The 27515-nt window shown below is 38.9% G+C and overlaps 2 protein-coding genes across 7 annotated transcripts in view; one reads left to right on the forward strand and one right to left on the reverse strand.

The window, feature by feature from the left end:
• si:ch211-214c7.4 (nucleolar protein dao-5) lies at positions 1–26375 on the reverse strand. Of its 2 annotated transcripts, XM_048196495.1 has the most exons (7): positions 26049–26374; positions 15754–16476; positions 15358–15445; positions 8340–8497; positions 5577–8228; positions 4379–4434; positions 3472–3540 (listed from the first exon to the last, which is right to left on the reverse strand). In XM_048196495.1, the coding sequence occupies exons 2-7, from the start codon at positions 16364–16366 to the stop codon at positions 3487–3489; spliced, it is 3621 nt and encodes a 1206-aa protein (XP_048052452.1). In that variant the 5' UTR covers positions 16367–16476; positions 26049–26374; the 3' UTR covers positions 3472–3486. The 2 variants fall into 2 exon arrangements, with proteins under 2 accessions (XP_048052451.1, XP_048052452.1); XM_048196494.1 differs by lacking the exon at positions 4379–4434 and having other exon boundaries at positions 1–3540; positions 26049–26375.
• lg7h19orf67 (linkage group 7 C19orf67 homolog) overlaps positions 1–27515 on the forward strand; it is a 33715-nt gene that overhangs the window by 3085 nt on the left and 3115 nt on the right. Inside the window, exons 9-10 of one of the 5 annotated variants that reach the window (XR_007185749.1) lie at positions 17629–17863; positions 17951–18106. The exons of 1 other annotated variant lie outside the window; for it this stretch is intronic. Coding sequence is in view for 2 of the 4 variants with exons in the window: in XM_048196498.1 (XP_048052455.1) it covers positions 17951–18042 (92 nt within the window). In the remaining 2 variants the exon portion in view is untranslated. Of the gene's footprint in view, positions 1–17628; positions 18107–27515 lie in introns of those variants that run through there. 3 more of the 5 variants (XR_007185750.1, XM_048196499.1, XM_048196498.1) reach the window with 3 other exon arrangements.

Consider the following 27515-nt stretch of genomic DNA (forward strand, 5'->3'; position numbering starts at 1 on the left):
TTAAATGTCAAACCAACTTTATTTTTCATGAAAACATTAAAATACAGTGGGCGTCCAAGTAATCTGTTACAAAGTCCAGAAATAAAACCTGCTGGCAGTCTTGGCCCACTGCCTACTTTTCTCTATAAAACAAAGAAATAAAACAAAGCTTCCTTTCAAAATAATAAATTACAAAAATATACATAAAAGTAGGAAAATGTTCCACACAGATGCAGTTATGTCTTTGCTGATGGAAAACCTCATAAATATCAGTGTAGAGGGCAGAGCATTATGAATAATGTTGTATTCCTTCATTTTTCTTATTGTAAATCAGCCCAGTCAGAGCTAGAGAGTCATTTTCAGTGCATTATTTTTACTGCTGGTTTGTGTCTTTATACAGTAGCTTTCCCTGTACATTTTTGTAAAGTGATATGTCAAGTTATACAACAGTAGTTCAGCCAAAATACAGTGTAAGTCAATCTACCTGGAATCCCTGTGTTCCCTGATTAAAAAGCAAAGTGGTTCCTTTGATATATTTTTTTAAATAAAAAAAAAAAAAAGTAGTAGTAACAATTCTTCTGCAATTACAGTGTCAAAAACAGTACTATATATAATCTACTATTATATAACCACTACCTCACAGCACTGGACAAACAGGCAGTACACCATTATAGCACAAATGAAATAAAACCTCTTCATAATCTCTCTTCATAATACAGTAAATGGACTTTAAACATTTTCCCTTTTTAAAAATAATATACATGTACCTTCACAAACAACAAAACAGATAATATAGGCGAGATAAGCTCCAACAATCAAATTGTGCTTTAACATTTCTCTGGGCAATCACCAATTTCCAAGTTCAGTCAATCCATTCAATCAGATATGTGACAAACAAAACTCCTCGACAGACACACAAACATCAATTAATGTATAACATCTGTCTAATCTAATTACACGTTAAATTTGGGTGAACATATTAGGCCTACTCATGTGACCCACTGGATTCTTTGGAATTCTTTGTTCCAATAATTCATTTTTTCCCCCAGACTTTAACACAGAGATAAGATGCAGAGAAATACATAGAGACAGATCAGTGCAGAACACTTCAAAAAGACAATTTTTCTCATTCATACTAGATGAGACTAAACAATTTGACCCCAAGGAGGGACAGTAAACACTTGGTAGACTATTGTGACAGTGTATGAGAGTGCTAATTTAGCACTTCCAGCTCTCTAAAGGTGGGAGTCATTCTGAGGCACAGCAAACCAGAAAACCTTATTTAAACTGCATGAGTGTGGTTATGAGAGCTGCTCCTTGTTCCTCAAATAGATAGTCATTCAAAGATCGGACAGGTAAGGGAGGCACAGTGTTCAGAAGGTTCACAGTATAGATTATTTGATGTAGCTGCACAGTTGTCATCTCATAATATAATTACAATATTTCTGTAACACATTAAAATCTAGAATGGCAAAGGTTCTGGTGTCAGCTATTTATAAAATGTTACAGCAGTGCATATAGTTCAGAAAACAAACAAAAGCCAAATCATAACTGTAGGTCACAAATTTTCATGTGTCACTCTTCATAAGGATTAGACCAAAAACAGTCTTTGAGCCCCCCCAAGATCGGTTTAGAAATTTTGTGTAGCTGTGCATTCTTTTAAAAATCTGTAATTGAACTTGCAATCAAACATTGCAATTTGGAGCAACTGAAGTTGTCGAGTGAAATTGCCTTCAAAATACCTCTAGTTAATCCTGCAAATCGTGTGTCAACCAGTAGATTTAATTAACGCACAGAAAAGGGGTTGTTCGATAACATTTTGTGCTATTCAATTGCACAAGAGCTGAATTAAACCATTTGTCTTTTGTAATCAGCATAGAGCAAGAAAAAAGAAAAGAAAAAAAAACACCTGCTTGATCTGAATTTGAAACCTGCATGTTTCAATTTACCTCATCTTTTTCACAGATCTTTTGCTCAGAGAAGCCAGAGAAAGGAGCCCATTTTCTTTTAACTTGCTCAGTCACTGAGTTGGCATCTTGCCTCCATTGTGGGTAGAGGGCTCAATAATGAGATAAATGTATGTAGTCCAAGCCAGCCATCTCCATTAAACCTTATGGAAATGGCATGGGGGCAGGTCAGATATGGCTGATCAATTTGGCAGGGAGGCTGTATCAGTAGCATAAAAATATGGACTGTAGTTTTCCATTGCTTTTGGGTGGGGAGTTGAAATGAAAGCTCACTGCACTAGAATAACTCTCAGGATGAAGACAAATCAAAGAGCAAAATTATGATAGTCCAGCACACTGTTCTGCATGTATCAGTTTCATTTTTACCCAATTTTCTACTCAAACACTAGCTGAAATACTGCAGAACTGAATCAACTTGTCCAATCCGTGACTACATCCTCCGTAAGACTATCAAGACAAGGGTCCGTTATCTAATGCTACAACATGCGCTTCTCTATTGGTGGACCTTCATCTTAAGTTTTTTTGGAGTCCAGAAGTTCATATTTTGGAAGCTTCCAATTCAACTTTCCTCAGTGATGTGTCTCCAGCTCTACCACAGTCCACTCACCTTGAGCAGAGCTGCCTGGAACCTCAGGTGAGAAACTGCTCACAGACGTGACGGTGGCTGAAGGGGGTGTCAAAGGTGGCAACAAGTTGGGCCACAGGCTGCTTTCGAGGGGGCTGAGTGTCCCACCTGCACCTCCAGGTAGCAGAAAAAGGGGCGAGCAACCATCACCTGCAAGCATTAATGTCTGATTGATGAGCTGGTGAACAATGTCCACCTTCTTGCTCCAGTCAAATTCCAAAGGTGGAGGTTGCTCAGAAAATCCTAAGGGAGAAGGACTGTCTTGGTGTGATGCAGGGTCAGTGTCCTGAAGTTCTTGCTGTGGATCTTGAGTAGTAGACTTTGGGAAAGGTGTTGAGTATTGTGAATAAAGATCAGCAGAGTCATTTTTTTCAGTGCATCTTTGCATGTCTTCTCCAGGGCACACATTAAAAGATGTTTTATCTTCTACTTCCTCAACCACTCTTTGTCCCTCCTCCTCCTGTTCATCTTCTGTGTCACTTGCTTCCAGAGTTTCATAGATGGTGGAGAGTCCTGATGAAGGAGAGAGGACGACTGGTGTATGCACCTTGTGTTTTTGCTGCTGCTGCTGCTGTTCAAGTTCTTGTTGCCACTGCATGATCTGTTGTCGCTGCTTCAGTTCTTGCTCCTGCTGCTTAAGTTGCAACTCAAGTAAATTTCTCCTCTGTTCCTCCTCCTGCTCCTCTCTTTCATTCCTCACTTGTTTTTCTTCTCTTGCTTCTTGTCTCTCTTGCTCTCGATTACGTTTCTCCTGTCGTTGCTGGATCTCATGAAGGTGCTGTTGGTGTTGCTCTAGACATCGAAGCTGTGTGTTTGACGCCGCATTTGGTATTCTGGGTGGGAGGTCAGTGGGCAGTCGTGGTGGTTGGGTCACATGGGCAGCACGTGGCCGGAGACGAAGTTTGGATGACATCGTCATTTGGATGGAAAGCAAGTCATTTGGTTGTGGTGGAAAGCAGAAGTTCCTTTCTGTGAACGAAGCATAGTGTCCAAAGCATATTAAAATAGGAGAGTGAAGCAGAATGCAATAACACAATGTCAAAGATGGCTGTGGTGAAGCAGAAAAAAAGCATTATGGAGAAACAAAATTGTGAGATCCAGTATAAGATGAAACAATTGTAGCAAAGAAGGAATGAACAACTAATTTTGCACCTTGTGACATTCTCTTAAAATCATTTTGTGAAGAGATTTGTGCAATAAAAGTGGCTACACCCTGTATATGCAGTAACCACTAACTATTGTGAAGAGCAAAAAAAAAAAAATAAAAAAAAAAAAAAAGCAGCTGATGAGGTAAACGATCTCCCTTAATGTGACGAGCTGAACACATGCAAAAGTGAGTGCTCACCATGCATATTACAATACAGCAGGAAGCAAACAGGTTCTTTTTTTAAACAATGAGAAAACATGACCCACCAATAGACCCATGCATATAAAACAAAACATGCTTTACACAATTAGCCACCTCAGTGTACAGCATATTTCTTTGGTGAGGTGAGCATGCTTAAAAAAAACAGGAAAAATTGCAGAAGTGCATTGTGCAAAGCAAGTCCAGTTTGGGGATTAAGAACAACCCAGCATAGGGATTTACTGAAGTCCAATTAGTCCAGGTAAATATGTCAAGCCAGGTCCTTTCAAATAGCTTCAGCTCAAACAGTTAATAATCAGAGTGATTAAAGCAGTTTCACCCTGTTAGTCCCAAAGTGGAAGGTGTGCAAAGTCTACTCCAGAAGCAGTGGTATCAAAATACAGAGATGGAGAATTTATTTAAAAAAAATAAAAAAATATGGAGGTGGAGGACCTAAAGCACCTTGATAGAGTGTGAGATCCAGAAGGTTGATGGGGTCAGATCTTGTTTTTCCTCCTCTGGATGGTAGGGAGTTGAGAAGAAGGCGGGATCAAACAAGGAAAGGAGGAGGGAATACAAGCAGAAGGACATACTTCTGCAGCAGAAACTCTTCTGCTGCAAGTATCTGGTTTTCTTTACATAATTCACTTACAGAAGATTTAACATATGTATTCGTGTGCAAATGTGTATGTACAAGTTTACAATTTAGAATTAGCAACTTAATTATAATGCCGTAAGTGAATAAATCAAATATTCCATTTATTATGACTTAAAGTGTGCTCTGATGTTTTAACAACATAAAAAATGATACCAAGAATTAGTGTCTCGGCCTTATGTACTAAATATTTAATTTTTTTTATGTTTTATAATATTAAATACCTAATATTAAGATGAATATATCATTATCTTTATTATTTGGCTACTTCATATGTTACCAGTTTAAAAGTTCAGTGATGGATGAACAGTGGGCATTAAAATAGACCAGTGCAAATTACCTTGAAACGCAAACATCAAGAAACATACAGAGAGAAAAGAAATCATGTTAAACATCTAACCTTTATTTAACGCTAAGACAATAAGTACTCCAAATAAACAAGGCATAAAAAAGTAAGGGGTTAGCAAACCCTAAAGTGCAGAAGAGAGAAACATGTGAGGACAGAATATGATGATGATGGGAAAGGAATGAAAGACTGGCATTTACAGTTAACAGACAACAGAATACAAAAAGCAATGAATATGCATTTGTTCAGTAAAAAAAGAATTGGATAAATACACAAAATATGTTGAAAGTCCCATTACATTGTTCATTTTTCTTCTTCAAGGCTTCTTTTTTGTCATTTCAAAGACTCCACAAACAAACGATTTCATGCCAGTTCAGACCAACACCCATTATTAGTTTTAAAAAGAATAGTTGAGAAAAAGTCACCTCAAGTGTATACGGTAGTAGCTATTGCACATACAGGTTCTAAGCCATATACTTATAAATGTAATTTTAATAGCTGTATTATATTGTGTAAGTGGCACTGCTGAATGAGTGTTTTCTTAACTGAATGAAAAGACATCAACTGGGAAACCCCAAGCTAGACAAAACCCTTATTTAGGGATGACATCAACATGGTTCACTGGAGAGTGGATTTTTAAAGTGCACTCTATACGTTACCTGCCAGGGGACTATCAGTCTTTTCGCATATAGTGGAGTAGTAAGGATGTGGAGTGTCAAGATCTTGCTCTTCTTCTAGGTGCTGTCGGGACGAAGGGTCAGTCAAACCTGACTGTAAGGGTACAGCTCCCGGTACTGAATCAGGCTCAGGCAGCTCCCTGGACTCTCCACACAGCATGTACTGTTGTTCTGGGTGGGACTGGAACTCCCCATGTTGGCTTTTGATATTATCAATCTTTCCCCCAGATGGAGTAGTAGGTATCATGATCAACTCTTTAAGAAGAGATGGATCCTTGGCCTCATCTGAGAGCTGCTCTTCATTTTCAAGAGAAAAGATGCCAGGGCTCTTGCTGCAACTCTCAGCAGATGACTGGGCATTGGAGTTAGAGGTCATGTAGTCAAAGCCATAGGATGCAGCAGAAGTGGCAGACTGAGGGGTCTCACTACCACCACCAGCTTCATTCTCCCCGCCCATTTCTTCACGCTCCTCCAAACTGGTCAAATTGTGGCCCACAGGCGCAGTTCCATAGGCATTCCCAGTGCCAGGTAGCTCAGCTTGAGGTTCACTGATCTGCATTTCACCTTCTGTGTCACTTGCCTCATCCTCAGTAGCTGATGAAGGAGATGATGGAGCAGTTGCTGGACCACCCAGTACATCATCAGCTGGCAGAGTTTCTGGTTCATCTTCCTCATCAGCATGTTCAAGGTGGATGCCTAGGTCCTGCATGATGTCAGGCAGGACAGTGGGGATAGGGTTTAGCGGTTCTGGTTGCAGCTCCTCTTTAGAATGAGTTTCAGTACCGGTGAACTTGTTGCAATCTTCTACCTCCTCTGGTATACTTGTGTCTCTGTTACTATCAGATGCTAGTTCAGGGTCACTGGAGGTACCAGACTGGAATTTGCAGGTTTGAGAGGGTGTCAAGCCTGGTTTGGGGCTAACATCTCCCTCTGCAGCAGTTAGTGGGGATTGTTGAGGTGAGCAAGTTGGAGGCTCAAAAAGGTTTGGTGGTAGAGGGGAAGAGCCCCTTTCAGAGCTAACATCAAGTCTAGCTTGAGCAGGTGTTTGTGTTGGGGTTTCTGGGTCTGCTTGCCAACATTCAGAGGAAGGACTTGAGAGAAGAGTAAAGGCAGGTTGTGGTGGCTGGGCCCAGGCATCAGCAAAGCAACTAGACTGGTTCCACTGGGTTGCCGGAGGAGCAGAGGGAACCATGGGAGGAGGCTGGATTCGGTTCAAGTTGTCTAATCTGTAGTCTTCGGTCAAGTCATCCTCATCTGCATTCCCATAACTTTCAAGCCCACTCTCAGTAATGCCCTCACTTGCCATTTCTACATCTTCATCCTCTTCATCATCCTCATTGTCATGATGCTGCCCATGAGAGTCCTCTGCTCTTTCTGACCCTACCTCCATGTCACAAACTCGATCATCATCATCATTATCATCCTCATCATCATCATCTTCGTTAGCAAGAATATCAGGAACCTTCTCAAAGTCAGGGGACCCAACAGATGCACCTTCACCATCAGCTCCTTTAAGGCTTGCATCACCTAGATCATCCATGCTTTCCGTGCCCTCTAGGACACCTGGAGCACTGAGCTCTGATGCTCCCTGCTGGCTGCAACTCACATCCTCAGAGTCAAGCTCTGAAAGCAAGGCCCCTGCCCGCCAAACTGACCCAGCAAGCCCGGCTGACCCAGGTCGAGACTCTTCGGTAGGCTGGGTGCCACTCATTTCTGACAGAGATACTTGCTGACTGCCTTCCCTTTCTTCTTCTTCCACATCTTCATAACAGTCACTGTTAATCGGCTCAGCTTTTTCCGCCACCTCTACACCTGAGGACACTAAAGTAGCAACAGAGTTATTAACTGGTGAAGAAGTCAAGGTTTCCTGCTCAGTTGCTTCCTGCGCAATTGGTGCCACAGCCATAATAAGCTTTTCATCAACTTTGCCAGACACATGCTCTTCAGATTCCTGATCGACCGCAGATGATGTCGGACAAGCCACTTCAACAGGAATAGTTTCTATTAAGGCCTCCTGAGCTTCTGGCTCTGTATTAGAAATATCCAGCACACTTTGGGAGTTTACATTAGGGACCTGCACATCTAAGTTTTCCAGCACATCTAAAGAGGAGGTTGGTGCATCCAGAGAGCTCTCGACAGTTGGAGTAACTTCAGGCCCTGAAACAGACTCTTCCCTGGCTATGGCAGCAGCTGTTGCTACAGCAACAGTAGCTACAGCAGCTGCTGAAAGTTGCACAGACTCTGCTGCAGGTTCTTTATCATCAGGCTTTGCTGCAGATTGTTTATCATCGGGCTTTCCTTTGACAAGGGGCAAAACAGACTGTGTTGGTTTAGAAGGCTGAAGCTTCACACCAACCACGCTAGCTGCTTGTTTGTGACTAGGAGACGCGGCAGCATTCTTGCCTGATGCTGGCCGTGAGGGATTGTTTCGTGGACTAGGGGGCACCTTACGTGTTGGTACGCTTTTTTTGTCATCTGGTTTGGGTTGAGGCGCTTTGATGCTAGATGGAGGTCGTTTAGTTGCTGCAGCTGGCTTTGGAGCCTCTGGATTTGAAGGCTTGTTGGAAGCAGGACGAGATATTGTTGAGGCAACTGTTCTTTTTGCAGGTGCTGTAGTGCTTGTTTTTCCAACATCTATAAATGACAAATAGATTGCGATGACTTAATGAAATGAACAAATTAAGCAATGCTTTTTCATAAATAATATAAATTTAATAAATGGTAATCCAATAAATGGTGCGCCACCTTTCCGAGCAGCTGATGCTGTAACCAAGGGTTTAACAGGCTGTTGTGTAGCAGTGCGGCTTGTCCTAGTAACTGCAGCAGTAGAAGCAGTTGTACTGGTTACCGTTCTTCCTGTAGCAGATATAGCAGTTGGTCGTGGGGCAGAACTTCCAGTTGCCCTAATAAAGAACACACACAAAAAAAAAAAGAAAAAAGTAATGAGCAGTTTAGAAAAAGAATGATGTCTGTTTGATGTTTGCCATTTTAATCTTAGCGTTTTGGATGCATTTTACACATTCAGATATTTTACTGTATGAAAAGGTACAGAAAGCATATAGATGAGGTATGTTTCAAGCTGTAATAATTTGTTTCATTACAGTGCCTTTCAAGATATTGATTTTTGCCAGTACATGCACAAAATAGATTCTTATCAAACCAGCTTCCTGCTTTGGGTAGTAAATCTGTAGTCTGCATGCGTACCATAAAAGCAATTTCAAGCAGAAAACCAATCCACTAGGGCCATTCATCAACTAATGCATCTACCACTCATTTCTCTAACCTGAGAGAAAGTGACTTGGGTTGGGAGGAAGAAACGAGAAAGGGGAGAGAGAAAAAATTGTGTGATGAAGGAAATAGGAGCGGGAATGGGTAAAGCGTTTTGTAAGTGACCACATTAGGGAGAAATGGAAGATGATAATCAATTTCCTTCAGTCTAGCCTACACTCCCTTAATGTAGTTGCTTCTTAATTCCTCCTTTCATGTTCTCATAGGGGAGAATTAGTGATGAGAAGATCACTTGCATCATCTCATATACTTTGGTTACTTGCCATTTAATAGATGCTTTTAGTCAAAAAGACTTGCAGTTCAAAATTGCCTTTAGCTAGATGATCGACAAGCAAATTTGCCTTAACTGGACCCATCACTCAGCCTAACACGCTGATAGGATCTGATAAAGTTCTTGTTTACAGTCGGTTTTATTTAGACATGAGCACAACAGGGTAACGTGGTCACAGAAACAAATAACGCAACTGAAAAATACTCACAGTTTAGTGCCACTGTATACCCACAGACCCTGATGCCATGTTAACTTGCTTAAGCTCAACATTAGTGAATCCCAGATAACAGTTACAAGCTACTAACCTAAATAACAGGCTGCAACTAATCACAACTAAAAGTATTAAGACAATAATAAGAGTAATACTATGCAGGGAAAACTGTTGACTCAGAAGAACATCTATATTTAGTTATATATGTAGATACAGTCAAACACTGCGGAATGCCATTGGAACCAATTAGCTAACATCTCTTTAAATGTCATGACCTTTGCATTAGTCTTTATAATCAAAAACACCATAAAAGACTTTTTGTTAGCAAGAATTAGATCCACTAGAACTTCAAAAGATAAGAACTGTATGAAGCATGTTGGAATGCTCAATTCCATGCCAATAACCATGACACAAGACATACTCCAGCTCTTTGTGCAGACAATACAGGCAATGAGCAAACTCCTTATAGTAGAGTGCACAATAGAGAACATGGTCAAATGGCTTGGCCCCACATGCCAAGGCTATAACATCTCCCCCACAAATTATTCTGAAACAACAGCCAATTGTTAAATAGGATGAGAACAAAAGAACTGGAATTTCCCAATACAATTCTATGACCTACATTAAGTTTATTTGTACTAACTAGGACACCGATTAAACCATCTTTGGTCAAATTAAAAGCAGAATAAAGACAACAAGGGGGAAAAAGAAAATAGGACTATGATCACATTACATAAATAGAGGGCAACTAATACAACAGGAGAGCATTAAGGCATTAGATAAGCGTAGCATACCCACTAAGGTAAACAGATTTGTTTATCTTCATTTCTGTAGCATTATGGCTACAACTCAATTAAAATGATGCAGATGGAGAGAACAAACCAAATAGTTTCTACAGAGATGATGACCTCAAAAGCTCAGACATCCAAAGGATAAGGTACTTACAAAAAAAAAAAACTTTGCCTGTTTAGGGCTCATTATACTTCTAGCCAAACAGAACACAAATTGCCAAGGATATAATTTTGATAAAGACAAAACTAACAGACATTAACATGGTCAACCCCATTATGTACCTATTTTTCCAAGGCCTAAACAAAATAATTGGTTTAGAAGTTTAAGATGACAATAAAACGTCAAAGCCAAATGCTCTGCAAATGTGAATGGTAGTAGAGTTTGCACTTTTCTAAGGTTAAGAGGTCAAAGACGCTCCTAGAAGCAATCTAACCCTTTAACACAATGAGAAAGAACACAACACCCACTGGCACAGACATCTGCATGTCAATAATTAAGTTTTAATTAAGTAATGGCCATTAGGATGAAGGTACTGTTCTGGGTTTGTAAAAAAAAAAAAAAAAAAAAAAAAAAAAAAAAAAGTCATTCTGTCATTCAGCAGAGCCTTGGGCAGTGCATTTTTCTCACATAGTAACACACTGCTTTGAAACAATCACTCAAAGTTCATTCATTCTGGACCTTTAAGGGTCCATTTTAAAATTTATAAGCTCATTCATTTTTAAATATTTGTCTTGTGGTATAATGTGACAGAAGCCATCTGGTTTACCAGTAATATTGTAGCAAAGGAAAGAGGAAAACAAATGGAGAAAGACTAACCAGCAGCTTGGTTCAAGGCAAATTAAAATGGTCCATGACTCCCGCAGGCTAAAAATTTAAGAGGCTCACTTTGCAACCTAGACAGGAAAACTCCCAAATACAAAAGAAAATTTGATTTGGGGAGCACAGCACTTATCCAAATCCCATGAAACTACAAACAGTGTGAGCAAGGCGGTTGGTATAGTCAGAGTTACAGACAAAGAACCATGGCCAGTAACCTCTTTTACCTCACAATCATAATGTTATCAATCGACGGGAATATTGAAATATCTAGCCAGCACATGTACATATACCAGAAAGAAGTAAGTAAGAGTTAAGGCGAAGATATGAGGAGGGGGAGACGCTGTAGTTGGATCATGAGAAGACTTTGATGGAACTAGTTTACATTTCCCACAGTCGGGGGTGTGATTGTGTTTCTGCAGTGCAAACATTTCATTTGAAGCTGGAGTGAGGCTATATATTGTGTGACATGCATCAAAGGAAGACAGAAAAATCTAAACAAAAAGATCAAATGGGTGCTCATATACTCACACTATTCACTACCCATTCCTCCATTATCTGAGCATTTCATTCAAGACTGAATTCAGAGTCAATGCAGAAACAGTGTGCACACAAACCACACCCTGTAGTTCTGTTTGCTTAAAACACACATCCTAACAAAAGTCAAAACAGCCTTGTAAACTGACATTGCAACATAAATACATGGAATTAAGCACATAATTAAACTAATCAGCAGACAATACCAGTCATATCCACAGTAACTGGCTTACTGGGGAGATTGGATAGGGAAGTAATCAGCCGCAACAAAGTTTAACTCTTCAAAACAGGTTTCCCACACTTTTTTGGCAATGACTTCAATGATGTGCAGTCGTTTATGATTACTGAATATAACTTAAATTTAAAGGGGACCTATTATGCAAAATTCACTTTTGCATGGTGTTGGGACATAAATGTGTGTTGGCAGTGTGTGTACACAACCACCCTATAGTGATAAAAATCCATCCACTCTTTTTTTAATCCCCATAAATCATAAGCAGTGTCTCAGAACAAGCCATTTCCAGATACCTGGCAGTGTGATGTCACAAAAGCCACAGGCTCCGACCAAAGTGTTGACAGACACTGACGTTTGAACATAGAACCGCCCTGAGCGCGTTCACAGCCAGTTTACGCAGTCCGCCATTGCTGCACTGACGAGAATTCTCCAAGCGTTTTAGGTGTTCTGTAGCTGGATGGATTAATCCACATAGTTCTCTCCATTTACTCCCAAAATCTGAGCTGCTGAAAACGAGGTGGATTAACTTGGTTTTCCAGGAAAATGCTCCCTCAGTTCTGTCGAATTTCGTTTATGTCTGCGCGAATTTCACACCGGACTGCTTTGTGAATGAATATCAATACAATGGGACAATACAAAACAGAGACTAGTAAAATGTGCTACTCAAGGATATACTATGGAGTCAAATTAATGCCTTAAAGTTTTGCACAAAAATAAAGTTTTGCAAAACACAAAAAAGAATTGAGCAATAAAAAAAATGTTTGTGATCCATCTTACAATCTCCAGAGTGATACTATATGGCAGTAATGAAGGTGAGGGCACTTTATTACAGTTCATCTGAGTTTATTTATGGGTATAAAGTTTATTAAACACCACCCGAAAGGCATACGGTCTTTATACATTTGTTTACTGTTAGTTGTAACAAGTGTTTCTGTGTAATTCGCAATGTGTGTTGGTGATAATACAAGGATAAGAGAGAGAGTTTATGGATAATATTTTAATGCACACTTGCAGTGTTTTATTAAGCTCTTACAGTGATTTTCTTGAGTGGAAACGGATGCTTCATCTTTAGTGTGAAATACAATAGACATAAAACTCATCTGTATTGTTTTGGCCATCATTCGGACAGTACAACAGGCTTGTTAGTTATAGTGGGGAAAAAAAGAAGCCAATATAAGTTATAACCGTAATTGAACTAAACTATATCTGTTCTATCTCCATGAAGCATATATTCACACTTTCTGACATTATAGTGCGTCCTGACCAAGCGGCAACCTCCCCCTTTCTCTCATGACGCCAATACGGAAGTAACTTAAACTGCGATTCATCGACTGGCCGCTAGGGACAGGCTCCAAAAGAGAGCAGAATCTCATAGAGTCCCATGTTAAATTGGCCAAGTTTATAGCAGAAAAAAACATGTTTACAAGTTGGTTCAAATTGTGGTTTTGGTCTATACTGCTATTTTTGCCCTTCATGACAACTCTGAGGGGGGTGAATTTTTTTATAACTTATCCGTTTAAATTATATTAAGCCTTAAAGTTCTGCATAATTAAGGCCGTGGTCACTTGAGTGACAGGTGGATTGGCACTGCTCTCTGTGAGCAGTCATGTTACCTCAGCTGCCGCTGAATTTGGCATCTCAGCCGTTTTTGTGCTTTTTTCTCGATTATTTTATACAATTATAAAATATGGCTTGCTGCATAATATTCGAGACTGATGTGTGTCTGTGTAGATGCGCATGCATGGGGAAGAGACAGAACACACGTTGTCGGATCGTGGCATTGGCTGAAAGTTTTGATTGTGAGATTTACTACAATGACAATGGCGGGAGGATATCAAAATCCGACAGCACTGCTTGGATATTATAACTAAAACTGCTGCACTATTTTGAAAAAAAATATACTTTGGACACGGTCTCATTTGTTTGTTAGATACGATCGTATACAGTTTTACAACATAAAGGCTGCTCAGATTGCATCCTTTCTTGAAGAACGATAACAGAGAGCAGATCATTCAGAAGAAATGTGAAATGTTTTTTTGTTTTGCAATGGACATTCATATTTTACCCAAGTGCCACGGATTGGATTCATCTCGCGATCTCTATTTCATTATAAAGGTATGAAGTCCCATTTGATTTTCCATGTTGTTATTTGCACAACCAACACTACTGGTGTTGGAGGATCTATATCTTAAAAAACACTGTAGATTGACAGTAAACCTTTAGAACGTTCTGATGATAAAACTTATCTTCATTAATATTTTAGATCGTATCTAAGATAGATAGCTCCTTTGCTTGCTAACATGGTCACGTCGAGCTAGGCGGGCGTGGTTTCAGCAACCAGTCATATCAGCTCAAACCACCTCCCCGCCTCTTTGCCCATTTTCAGTTATCCGGGAGTGACGTGCGGTGACGCGCAGCTAAGATGGCCGCGGCCTCATTTAGGCGTCAAAACTGCTGTTCAGAACTCTATGGGTGACGTCACGGACGCTACGTCCATATTTTTTTACTGTCTATGGTCCTGACAGACTCCTGACAGGGGAGAACGAGCTCTTGAAGCTCCGCCCTCTTAGGCTGAGTGCAGCAGCTCATTTGCATTTAAAGGGCACACACTGAAACGGCGTGTTTTTGCTCAACCACTAAAAGTGGCAATTTTAACATGCTATAAAAAAATTATCTGTGAGGTATTTTGAGCTAAAACGTCACATACACACTCTGGGAACAGAGACTTATTTTATATCTTGTTAAATAGGGCATAATAAGTCCCCTTTAATATAAATGTATAATACAATTTGTTTTTAATGATAAATATCAGAGATCACACTCACAAAGTGAATTGTTAATGATACGATTTTAGATCTGAGCAACAAAAAAAAAATTTTTTTGACTGATTTAAAACAATGTAATATTTTATATACATTTCCAAACTTACCATGGAGCTTAAGTTTTTCATTGTGTTATAAAAAAAAAAAAGAATAAAAAGAATGAATAAATAGTAATAAGTTGGGAAAGGAAATCATTTGTGAGGAGATGGGGATGGAAATAAACTTGATCAGTCCGAGACATTTTAATGATTGAGTAAAACTGCAAAAAAAAAAAAAATAATTAAAAAAAAAAAAAATGTTGGGGATGAAAGGAATGAACAAGAGACTAAAGACAACAAAGACAGACAGACATAATAGGTAAGGTAGCTAACTTAGATCATAAAAGCAGCTTAACTCAAGTGAAGATACCAATTATCATTCCCAGAGAGTATCATCAACAAAAAGATCACTGTTGAGCCTATACTCTGGTAAAGCCTGATCTAAGCAGTCTTTCAGGGAGACTGACTCACAAAGGGACAGAAACTTGAGTCAATAACTGCCAGACACACAATAGAGACCATTCCATCGCAAAAAGCATGCAGTCATTGATATTTGTATGGTTTCTCCACTAAATGGTGTCCCAAACACAAAGCAGTTCCCAAATGTGACTGCATCCAGAGCTGCCTTATTGATGCCTTAAAGCCACATAAAAGCAGAATAATTGTTCACTTCCCAGCATTTCAATTTTCCATTCAAATACATTCAAATTTCCAAGCTCAAACTACCATCTAAACTTCCAAAAGCTGCTTTACCTGTTAGTTTTGGGAACTGCAGTGGTTTTGGCTGTGGCTGAAGTGCTGGGTTTGGCAGAAGGGGCAGTGGCTGGCCTTGGAGCTGGAGCTGAAGAAAAGAAATTGAAATAAATCATGGTCCAAATTGAAAATTCACAGGGATTGCTCTGGAAAATAGTGGTAAAATAAAATGCAAAGTCATGATGAAAAGAACCACAATTAAATAAAATGACATTTTTAATTTTACAATAAATTGTCTGCATTGCAAGTGGTGTGTGTTACATCTAACACATTAGAAAATAATCCATTATTTGCATAACGCTTAGTCATTGGTACATGCCTAAATCCAAACTTAGAAGTACCAAAATTAAACTCAGTAAGTCATCTAGTAAACTCATACATGCCAGGCCATCTTACCTGTGGTTCTGGGTTTGGTTGCAGCACTTGTGGCACCGGTGGCAGGTCTTCTACTCAGGCTGGTGGCTGTGCTGACAGCTGTTCCTGTCTTTGTTCCACTGGCAGCAGTTGTTGTTGTTGTTGATCTGCTAGTTCCAACAGTCGTTACTTTAGATTGGGCCCTTGAGGTTGAAACAGCAGAAGAGCTCACAGGTTTCTTACTGGGACCAGAAGGTCCAACATTAGTGGTGGGTTTTTTCTTGTCTGCAGCATTAGTGGAAGCTGGAATGGGTTTCTTGGTTGGGGTACTTGCTGCAGTCTTTGTGAGACCATTAGCCACACGGCTTTGGGTTGCTTTGGGTCGTGTGCCTGGTCCAGTGGTTGCTGGGCCTGCAGCTGTAGTCTTGCCTTTGACTGGGCCTTTTGGTTTGGTTTTAGCATCTACTGCTTTCCCAGGAGCTTCCTTCACAGTTGGAGGAGCTGCTTGCTCATTTTGGGGTTCATCGGGTTGTGGTGGTGATGGTGTAGTGCCATTTTGAGATGCCCCGTCACTGCCGGTTGGTTCCGTTATGTGTTCCGTTCCTTCAGTTTCCATTGGTTCAGATGGTGATGTGGCCACCCCATCAGGTTTCATCTCCAATATTACCCGTTGATTGGTTGCTGCTAGAGACACTCGCTGGATTCAGTGCTGTTCACACACTGAACCCAGGGATAATGGATGTGTTGACCAACTAAATAACTGCCCTGTAAAAACATGGGAAAAACACAAACACAATCAGTATGGCAGAGAAAAGCTTTTGCCATGTGTAATAGAATTAAAGACTTTTAAGTAACTATGAAACTAAGAGGGTTAAGAAATAAAACACTCCACTGATAGAAAACTAAGTTAAATGGGAAGCAGTGTTTTCTAAAGGGAACCATTCCCATGAAGTGCAACTTGGGAAAAACAGGAAATGGTGCATTATGAAAGAACCAAAATACAAAAAAGATCAAGTCCAGGTCAAACATCCTAGAGAACGAGTCAATGAAGTCTTAAAATTGTTTACAACCTAGAATGGAGTACTATAAAAGAATTCTGTTTAAAAAAATTAATAATAAAATCAATTGTGATTGCCAGAAATACAAAGTCATGTTACAGGATGGAAATTGATCCCTGTATATTTTACAACTTATAAATTCACTTTCACTGTATGGAAAAAGCAGCAAAAACATTCTGCCAAATATCTCCTTTTGTGGGAGAAAATCATATAGGTTTGGAATGACATTTACTTCTAGAATACATTAGTCAGAAATGGCTCCATTAAAAGAAGAAAAAAAAAAAAAAAAAAGGATATTAAGATGATTTAGCTTTGATTTGTGTGGATCATTTACACAGAGCCATCACCACCACCTGCTATACAGAAATACGATGCCATTATCTGGACTGTAGGTTTCATCTACCTGCTCATACAAACTAGTAATTTCCTGTCTGCCAAGTGTAAACAGTGATGATATCATTAGTGAAGAAACGCCCATGTCCAAGTAGACATCTTTTTCACCTAACCGATTCAAATCCACAACTTTTCATGTCTCATAAATAAACGCAAATCAAAATTTGGTAAAATTCGAAAAGAAAAGAATTTCAATATAACCATTTTACTGAAGCACTGCGCGATGCAAGTCATTTTCTTTCCTTCAGGGAGTGACGCAAAAGCTCGTCAGCAAAACGATTGTGCCGTTTGGGCTTTAAGAAAGAAGGATAAAGGGTCAATGTGGTGGAGAGGGGGGCTATGCACCCATTCACCCCTCTCCTTTCTCCAAACTCCTTTATTCAGAATCCTCTTGTCTTACTCCTTAACCACATAACCACAACCCCCCTCTTTCTTCTACTCTCCTTCCCCTCCTCCTCTCCATCAGATCTGTTCCCCGTCTGCAGAAATACAGATGGCCCTAGCAGCTGAGCTATTGTTCTGGCTCTCCAACAAGCCCAAGCCACCAATCCAGAGAGCAAATAAAGAAAGGGAAAAGGGGGAAATCGTGGGATGAAGTAACAATGACAAGGCAAGCAGAGAAATCAAATTTTAAAATCATCATCATGCAGGAGATGAGTGGGCTCAAGTATGTCCCAATGAGGAAAACAAACAACAAAACCGTGAGTAAAAATGTTGAAGCAAGTCACTCAAGAGACAGAAAACAAAGAAGATGGATGACAAGTTCTTGAAACCTTGTCACCCTACAGGCCAAGATGATGAATTGGGAGGTCATCGTTCTGCCCAGGACAGCACAAAAATTACCCAGAAGCCCTGCTTCTGTGTCTCCATGGTGATGTGAAGATCAACCAGGGGACATTTGAAAAGAAGAGAATCCAATTCAGTCAGAGAAGACAAAGTTTCAGCAAAAAAAAAAAAAAACATGGTTTCCCATAAATATCAAAAGTTAAAGTTTTATCAATTTTTTTTTTCTCATGTCTATCTAGTTATTATTTTTTTTTTAGTTTTGGTTCTAGTTTTAGCTATTTTTTTTACATTAGGTTAAAAAGCACTTGTGAGAGCATTCAGGTGCTCATGAAAAAAAGCCTACTTTATCATCCAAACCAAATCAGTCCACACTCTTAAAAAATAAAGTTCCCAAAAGTGGGTTTCACAGCGATGCCATTGAAGAACTATTTTGGATCCCCCCAAATAACCTTTCAGTGAACAGTTCTTAAAATAATTTTTTAGTGTGAAGAACATCTTAATACTAACTAAGGAATCTTTTACCACTGTAAAGAACCTTTTGGGCAATGGAAAGATTCCATGGATGTTAAAGGTTCTTCATGGAACCACAGATGGCAATAAATAACGTCTACTTTTAAGAGTGCAGAAAACACTTTGACCAACAAATTGTGAAATTTTCTATGGCCTTTCCAGTTATTCATCCTTTTGAGTGAAGACTGATCTGCTAATGAGTCTTTCAGACTGATGCGAGAACCTATTCAACCAATTCATCTAAAAGAACTTACTCAAAGAAACAATTCGCTCATAAATCAAATTACCATGGTTTACAAGCAAGCAATAGCTAATATAATATTGTAGAGCACAGCCTAACTAGGAAAATGCATATTCATGACTCCAGGCTTGGAGAACATGATTTTAAAAAACAACAACAACAAAAAAAATAATATTTGCAATTTTTCAATGAAATTAGGAAGCCGACGTCTGCCTCTCCACCATCAAATAAACCCCATGCCAGTCTTGTCCAATATCTTAATCTGTCATTTGTTTGGATTAGGGAATTTAGATGTATAGACTGAGGATTATAAAAGGTGCCATGAGGACATTTTAAAAAGCATTTAAAACATGCTTCCCTAATCCTAAACCTAACTCTATATTGAACTTCATTTCTTTCAGGTCTGATAATACCAGAAGCTCAATGAAAATTTATAAAGCTGCTTTCCACATGGGGGTGTCCTTTCCAAAGTGTGTCTCGTTTTACTTAGTGTAATGGTTTGATGGACTTTGTGTTGTGACAGCATCCCACTAAGCAGCTCAGAAACATCTGCAGACGACAGCTAGCGTGACACACACAGGAACAAAGCAAATGCCACATTCTAGGTCCAGTTTCTATAGAAAGTGTGCAAGAGAAACTGATATAAAATTAATAGGAACATAACGGGACCAAGCAAATCCAAATTCCTGCACAGGGCCTCCAGATCCTCAGGGCTGAGCCATAACCAACTGTCATAGACAAACATGCAGCTATTTCCATGCAGCTGTAGTTGGCCACATCCTGCATTCTTGTAATAAGAGCTAGCAGCAGGACCCAGGCCTCCATTTAACAAATATCTACTTGTTTAGTTTTAACTTGTAATTTCACATGTAACTGGCAGAAACAGAAAAATAATCGGGATGGGATGAGAGATAGAATACCGAAACGAATTTCACCAGAAAGGTAAAAAAAAAAAAAAAAAAAAAAAAAAAAAAAAAAAAAAAAAAGACACATACCCCTCATACAATCTGCCCATACAAGGCAGTGCTCTCACAACACTACCACTGGCACACGCACTTCTAACAGATCAACACATGAAAACACTGAAAGAGTGCAGCAACACGCCCCTCCTATTCCCTCTCTATTACTCCCTCCACATTACAGTCAATTATTCATCTGACTCCCACATCGACTCCATGAGGCCGCTCTCACCAAAGACTAAAATGCTATAATGTGCATACAGCCATTATTTAAGGGTTTTATAATGCATTGTGCATTTCAGGTCTAAAACATACATGTCTAGTGTTTGCATCAAACAATAGTTTTTCTTAATAGTAGAGATACACCAATATATCAGCCAATAATCGATATCGGCTGATAAAAGCTAATTTTCACACTATCGGATAATGGCCGATAGTTTAAAAACAGCCGATAGTCATGGTCGATATATCCTGTCAATCAAAAGAGGGCATGAAAATGCACTGCATTTGGGCTTTGTGCAAAGAAAATGCTAAGAATCCAGTATATAATAATGAATAATAACATTCAGAAAGTTAAGAAATATTAATTTAATCTTCAGAATTTAGTTAATGTGTGTTAATATTAAGTAATGTGCTTGTTTATAACTGATAGCAGTTACTCTGAAACAAGTTGATGAAATGGAGAGAATAAAGTTTTTAATTTGCATTTATTCCAAAATATAATAATTAAAAATACAATTCAATTATAATGAAATAATTTAATATGTTCTTTTGAGCATCATTACTCCAGTCTTCAGTGTCACATGATCTTCAGAAATCATTCTAATATGCTGATTTGGTGCTCATGAAACATTTCTTGTTTTTATCAATGTGAAAACAGCTGTGCTGCTTAATATTTGTCAAGACTGTGATGATCATTTTTCAGGATTTTTTTCCCCCTGATGAATAGAAAATTCAAAAGAACAATTTTAAATTAGAAATCTTTTGTACTTACTGACCCGATAAAGTCGATAAATTCAGTACTCAGCATTTGCACACTTGTGACTGACCTCTGAAATTTGCATGGGCACCAGTCTGTGGGTGCACTTTTCACTCTTCCCATATAGAAAACGACAGCCAGTAATAACTATGCCTGACTCTTCCAGTGTTCATTTTGAAGAAAAATCTCCAGAAACATAGTAAAATGTGCAACTAAACTCTTACCAGTATCTTAAAGCATAAAATAATTAGCAAAAAAATTAATTAATAAACAGAACTGTTTAACACATTTTACTGTTTAAATCTAATCTGCAAAAAGCAGTAGATTTTCCAAAATCAGCGCAGGAAAATATGGAAAAAAAAAAAAAAAAAAAAAAAAACCTCTACAGATTCTGTCTTGGCCTGCATATCAGTTACATTCAGAACAAAATGGAACATGCTGCGTAGTGCTAGAAAACCCAGATTCCCATCTTTCTCCCAGAGTTACATCTCAGCATGTTTATGAGCACACCACATTCCTTAAAACGGACAAGAGACAGGAAGTCGCAACATTCATATACACCCACAACTGTGAGAGTGAAAACTTTCCCTGTGAAATAGGCTCCTCACAGAAAGGGGGAAATTCTTTAATATGCTCAAAGTAATAAAAAAAAAAAGTCACCAGTGGTGGGTGTGATTTCTCATCTTTCTGATTCTCCACACATAAACACACACCTCTACAGATTAAATACACCCATACAAATATTATGCAAATCAGCACTTCCTGTAAATGTTCTGCACCATTTATAGTTTCTTTAGCAGGTTTCAGTTCCTGGTCAATCTAAACACCCACTCATCATTAGTACTGTAATTAGCATTGGTAAATGGTTACTGGATGGGTGTAGGGAAGGGCAATGGGTCAGTATTATGTGTGGGGTCAAGCTGAAGTGTCAGACTTCAGGGAGTGTGAAACAGTAGTAACAATCCAGATAAACAGGAAGAAACATGACGACCCTGCTCCCACTCATCCAACAGGATTAACTCCAGACAAGCGAGCTGTCTGTGTTGTCTCAGTATAGGGTGTGAATGGGGCTTAATGACCCAGCAGGGTTTGATTTTGCCATGCGTAATGTAAGGATTAAGAGAGGACATTCCCCATTGTGTGGGGCGCACCATGCTGACGGGGGCTGGGCACAGCCAGAACGGAGCTGCCAAAACAACATGAGAGATATTGTACAGAAAGAGGCAGTAAAACAACATGGGACTAAAGTAAAAGTGGTCTAAAAGGACTTTTGAAGAAGCTCCTAAACTCTAAACTTTGCTCGTAAAAGGAGTAAAGCGAAAGCTGGAACCATCTCACGTGTTCAAGACAGACAGACAAAAAAAGATTAGTGTCAGAAGATGTTATGGAGAGGGAGGGAGTTTTGAGAGAGAGAAGGAGAGAAAGAACAGATGGTGAATGGTGGCGTGATGGTTTGGGTGTAGTTTGCATACTGGACACGCAGCAGGACGCTGTGATGGATAGAAACTGAGCCCGGGAGGATTAAAGCAGGACATCGGTTCCATCTAAAACACACACACAAACAAACTCTCTGCCAAGTTATCTAGCACTAGTTTGCTGACAGTTAAAAGCTCTCATGTCTGTGCCAGTTTTTTAGCAGATTTGGGGGTTATAAAACCACCAGAAAGGATTTAATATAATAAAAGGGGCATTTCAAAATGTTCTTTCCAAATGCAAAACTGACGTCAAGCACTGAGTAGATTATCCCTGTGGTAAAAACTCAGGAAGCCATTTCGCAAGAAACAAAAGAGTACCAGATTGTCTGGAATTCACATTACTGCAACTGGAGTCAATCTAGTTTATACTAAACTAGGTTATCAGAGTGTTTGCAAGGCAGCGGATTGATGCATAAGCAAACCGATTTGATGATTAACATGGTTTATGTCATTAATCGGCTACAGAAAATTGGGGCTTCTTCCTTGCTGGGCATCTGCTTGTCCAACTCGACCACCCCACTATGAGGTCACGGCTAAGCCGAAGCCAACCAGACATCTCAAAAGCTGTAAAATGGTACAATCTGTGACTGCTGCATTGGCCAGGACCATCAACAGATAAGCATACAAGCACCCTTAAACAATTCTTCTACCTTGACTCTACTCTTTTTAAATGATGGACAATACAATATTATAAGAACAATAGTGGACTACAGAATTTTCATAGACCTAAAACTAAAGGTTTGGTCACATTAGCAAAATTTCTGCCAAGTTTTCAATAATGTGGCAATGTATGAAGCACTGCTCACACAACAGTCACTTTCAAACCAAGTAGCTTTTTTTTTTTTTTGGTCAACACACCGAATCCGTGGTGAGACCAACTTGAATCTTGAACATCTTGCAAAATCTGCGTGGGGAAATATTTCACCCCCACATGAAATTTCCGATCCTGTGGACTCCTATTAAAATGACTGGATTTCACCCACAAAAATTCACAGAAATATGCTAATGTGACCGTGTCTTAACTTAAAAAAGACAGAAAAAACCTTATGTCATCTGGAAAATACCAACCACACACAAGGACCAGCACCAAAATGCAACACCACAATGTATTGGTTCCAGCACAAGATGACTCAAGTGATGAAATCATTAGCTCACAGGATGCAATAGAAAGCACAATCAATCGCTACATAACACTATTGACTAAAAAACAAGTCAGCGATTGGTGAAAATGTCCTGTTTAAACAAAGCTGTCAATTTAAGGACTCCATCATTGAGAAGTGTGGCTAAAACAACCAATAATAGCAGCTGTCCTTGCTCAACTCCATCCTGACTGACCCGAGCTCAGGCACACGTCGAAACAGAGAGGGGCTATCATAAATCTTAGGACAAGTAGGCATTACAATGAAAGCCTGTTTTCTGTTCTACAATTCTAGCATCAAACTGGTTTTAGCTCTGGATTGTCCAGTCAGGTCAATCTTGTTTTTTGGGGGGCAAATCACAACCACAGCTGGCATTACAACGTGTATGACGAATTCCTGAGACAACTGGGAAACACAATAGACCATTATGGGCTAAACAAGACATCATAGTGGATTCACATTATATGGCGTCGACAAGGGTGTTTTAAAATACCCTGTAAAGAATTTGATCTCTTGCAAATTGCTTAAAGGATTAGTTCACTTTCAAATACAATTTTCCTGATAATTTACTCACCCCCATGTCATCCAAGATGTTCATGTCTTTCTTTCTTCAGTCAAAAAGAAATTAAGGTTTTTGATGAAAACATTCCAGGATTATTCTCCTTATAGTGGACTTCAATGGCCTCCAGATGGTTTAAGGTCAAAATTACAGTATCAGTGCAGTTTCAAAGGACTTTAAACGATAACAGACAAGGAATAAGGGTCTTATCTAGTGAAACGATCGGAAAAAAATACAACTGTATATGCTTTATAAACACAAATGATTGCCTTGCACGTGCTTCCGCTTTACGCTGTATGTCCTACGCCTTCCCTATTCAATTTACGGAATGAACACGGCAGCAGTTTCATTTTTTTCCGCAAGTAGAATAGGGAAGGCGTATGACATACAGCGTAAGCTTTTTGAAGAATGCAGAAAGCGGAAGCACGTGCAAGGCGATCATTTGTGTTAAAGCATAAACAGTTGTATTTTTTTCGAAAACGACAGATCGTTTCGCTAGATAAGACCCTTATTCCTCTTCTGGTATCGTTTAAAGCACTTTGAAGCTGCACTGAAACTGTAATTTTGACCTTCAACCGTTTGGAGGCCATTGAAGTCCACTATAAGGAGAATAATCCTGGAATATTTTCATCAAAAACCTTAATTTCTTTTCAACTGACAAAAGAAAGACATGAACATCTTGGATGACATGGGGGAAAATTTTATTTGAAAGTGGACTAATCCTTTAAAGGTGCACTAAGCAAGTTTTTGCATACATTTAGCTGGCACATATTCGATCCAATGGTACCAGTGGTTTTGGACTTAATAGTAACACCTAGCACCCTGGATGTATTACATTTTTCCACTTGTAATTATTCTGTTCAAACAGAACTCACGCATACAGATCTATTCTATCAATCTGGAACATGCTGTTAACTTGTTTTGCTAGCTTGCTTTGTTCAGAAATACTGACTTAAATCACATTATAAAGTGAATTCATTGTTAAAATTAGTAACTTGTTAATTGCATGATGCAGCTGGTCACGTGATTTCAATATGGTCACACCCATGAGGGGCGACCCGCTCCATGTAGAATGAAACGTCTTTTGGTATACGACTATCTAATGTGGGTGTACCTAATTTTATAACGTGCTTTCAATCTCTTTATTTAAACCCTGTAAACTGGTGAGAAATCACCGAATGCACCTTAAAACCAACACTTGTTCTCGCACAAAACGACCGCTCATGAAAGAACCGCTGGTGAACGGGCAACAGTTCCCTGAGGCCGCGTAAATATCCGGGCCATTAGCGCTAAAAGCGGCCATGAACTTCTAGAACTGAATTCTAGAATGTAAACAGAGACAGGGTGTGATGAGAGACACGCTGTTATCTACAGACCTACTGGCGTTACAAGGGCAGGGTGATAACACAGTATGACATCAACACGATTCAAACGATAATTTCAAGTCAAAACGAGGCATTGGCCAGACAAGCTCCGAGAAGTAGTCCACATCCATATCTAACGACGGCAATCCATGATAGTCCACTTATACTATCGATTCTCTCTGAGCTTTAGTAGTTTAGTCGGGTAGAGAGAGGCGAGGCGGGTCAGAATAGCCTAACACGCAGGACAGCTATGTGGACCAGCGTGTACTAGATTGGTTTGTCGAGTGAAGCGATGCTATCAGTGCGCGTTTCGATTCAAAACAAGGAATTCCTCAACATCAAATCTTTTAATTCTCAAAAACAGCACTTCACGTTTTAAGCTGCTCATATACTAGAGAAAAACTCACAAAATGCAGCGATTTAAGATATATGATGATAATTTTTTTCCCCCTACAAAATACCTTTTATGCTTAAGAAAAACAAATGTTCCTCCAACGACATTCATTTTAATCTGAAGACGAATCGCTACATCATGTAACCGCAGTAGCCACGCGAGTCATTTCATTAATTACGATGCCCTTCACGCGCAGTGATTAAAAACACATTCAAAAAAGAATCGGTGTTAAACGGAGCGCAGGCCGCTGTTTAGTTCAGAGTCATACCATGTGTTATAAATCGATTCATCCTTTAAAAGCCCAGCCCAACCCAAACATGTAAAATCCGAACGAAACCAAACCCGATTCGAGAAAATGTTCAGAAGGAAAACGGGATGTAAACCAAGTTGATAGTGGTCCCAAATTAAGTGAGAATGTGAGCCAGGCAAACAGGTTGAAAGATACGCAAAGTAAACATGCTCTAAATGCCATTCATTTACCTTCAGATGATCTTAAAAGCGTCTGGTTTCGACTCCTCTGCTTCAGTCTGGAAAAGCAGACAATCCACGACTTCACACCGGTGATAAGAGAGGCGTGCGGTTCCTTGTGCAAATTGCTTAAAATGTACAAACGTGCAAAAACCTTTATCTCTGCCCACTGCTTTATCCTCGCGCTTCACCGTGAGCTCAAACCAGTGTGAAGGAAGTTAACCGAGTACTAACGTGGCAATTAGGATACAAAAAAAGGATCAAGCCACCAAAAAGCCCATAGGACTCCCGGTTTTCATCCAATGGGGTCAAGTACCGAAATTCACTTCAAAGGGCAGTGATGTCACTTTACAAACTATGGCCCCGCCCATCTAGCATCCCGCACGCTGTATCACCATCATGTTTAAAGCACGCATGACTGCGAACTAGCAACTCAACACATAAAAATATCTGAAAAATTAATGTATTGATATTTTCCAAAACACGCACACACAAAACCCCCAAAACAAAATATCGTTTTTATTTGCAATTTTATAGTGTGTGAAAAATACATAGAAGATAGGAACATTTACTGCTTAAAAACTTATTTGAAAAATTATTTTTTTTATTATGAGAATAGAACAATTTACAATCAGAGCATAGCATAAGACAGTGCAATACAAAGTGTCACATTAATTAGTAATAGGGGATCTGAAAATAATATAATATTTTAAACATGTTAATGACTTTTTGTTTTTTTTAACAATTTCAGAGAAGATACAAAACAATCAAATTAAATTCCACTAAAAATACATTAAATATTGGGGATGAATTTAAGCAATTATTTTGCAAGCAATATAAATAAATTAATGTATTCAATACCTTTGTTAACAATGTTTCCATAGTATACAATAATATCCTTTAAAAAAAACAAAACGATATTTATCCTCTACTAGATTAAAAATAAATTCTGCCATTTCCTTCCAAAAATTTTGGGTAATTTTACAATCAAAAAACAAATGTGTTAACACTTCTTTGTCATTTTTACAAAAGGAGCATAAATCATCAGTATCAGAGTATCTTGAAATTATTGATTTAACAGGTATGCAAAATTTTAAAATGTATTTCTTTAGTTTTGTTATTGATACAATATATAAAGGGGATTAAACAAGCAGTCTTCCAATTATTTTGATCAATAATAGAGTTCCAAAAGAATTTTCCTCTAGGTGATATTTTATTTTGTTTTTGGAAAATAGTACAAGTATGTTTGTTATTGCATATTTTATCAATCAGTTCAAGACTGTTTAAAATTAATTTTGGTTTTGTCATTATTGTAGAGTTATGACTTATTTGAAAACGTGGGCGCACATGTCCTTCAGGAAATTACGTCAGTAATTTATTACACTCCCTTATGAAATTCTTTAAAAACAGCTGGGAAAGAGAAGAGGGATTAAATCGTGTATTAAAATGTGCATAAAAAATGTGTATTCATGGCCTAAA

The sequence above is a fragment of the Megalobrama amblycephala genome, linkage group LG7 (genome assembly GCF_018812025.1).
Source record: "Megalobrama amblycephala isolate DHTTF-2021 linkage group LG7, ASM1881202v1, whole genome shotgun sequence".
Lineage (NCBI taxonomy): Eukaryota > Metazoa > Chordata > Actinopteri > Cypriniformes > Xenocyprididae > Megalobrama > Megalobrama amblycephala.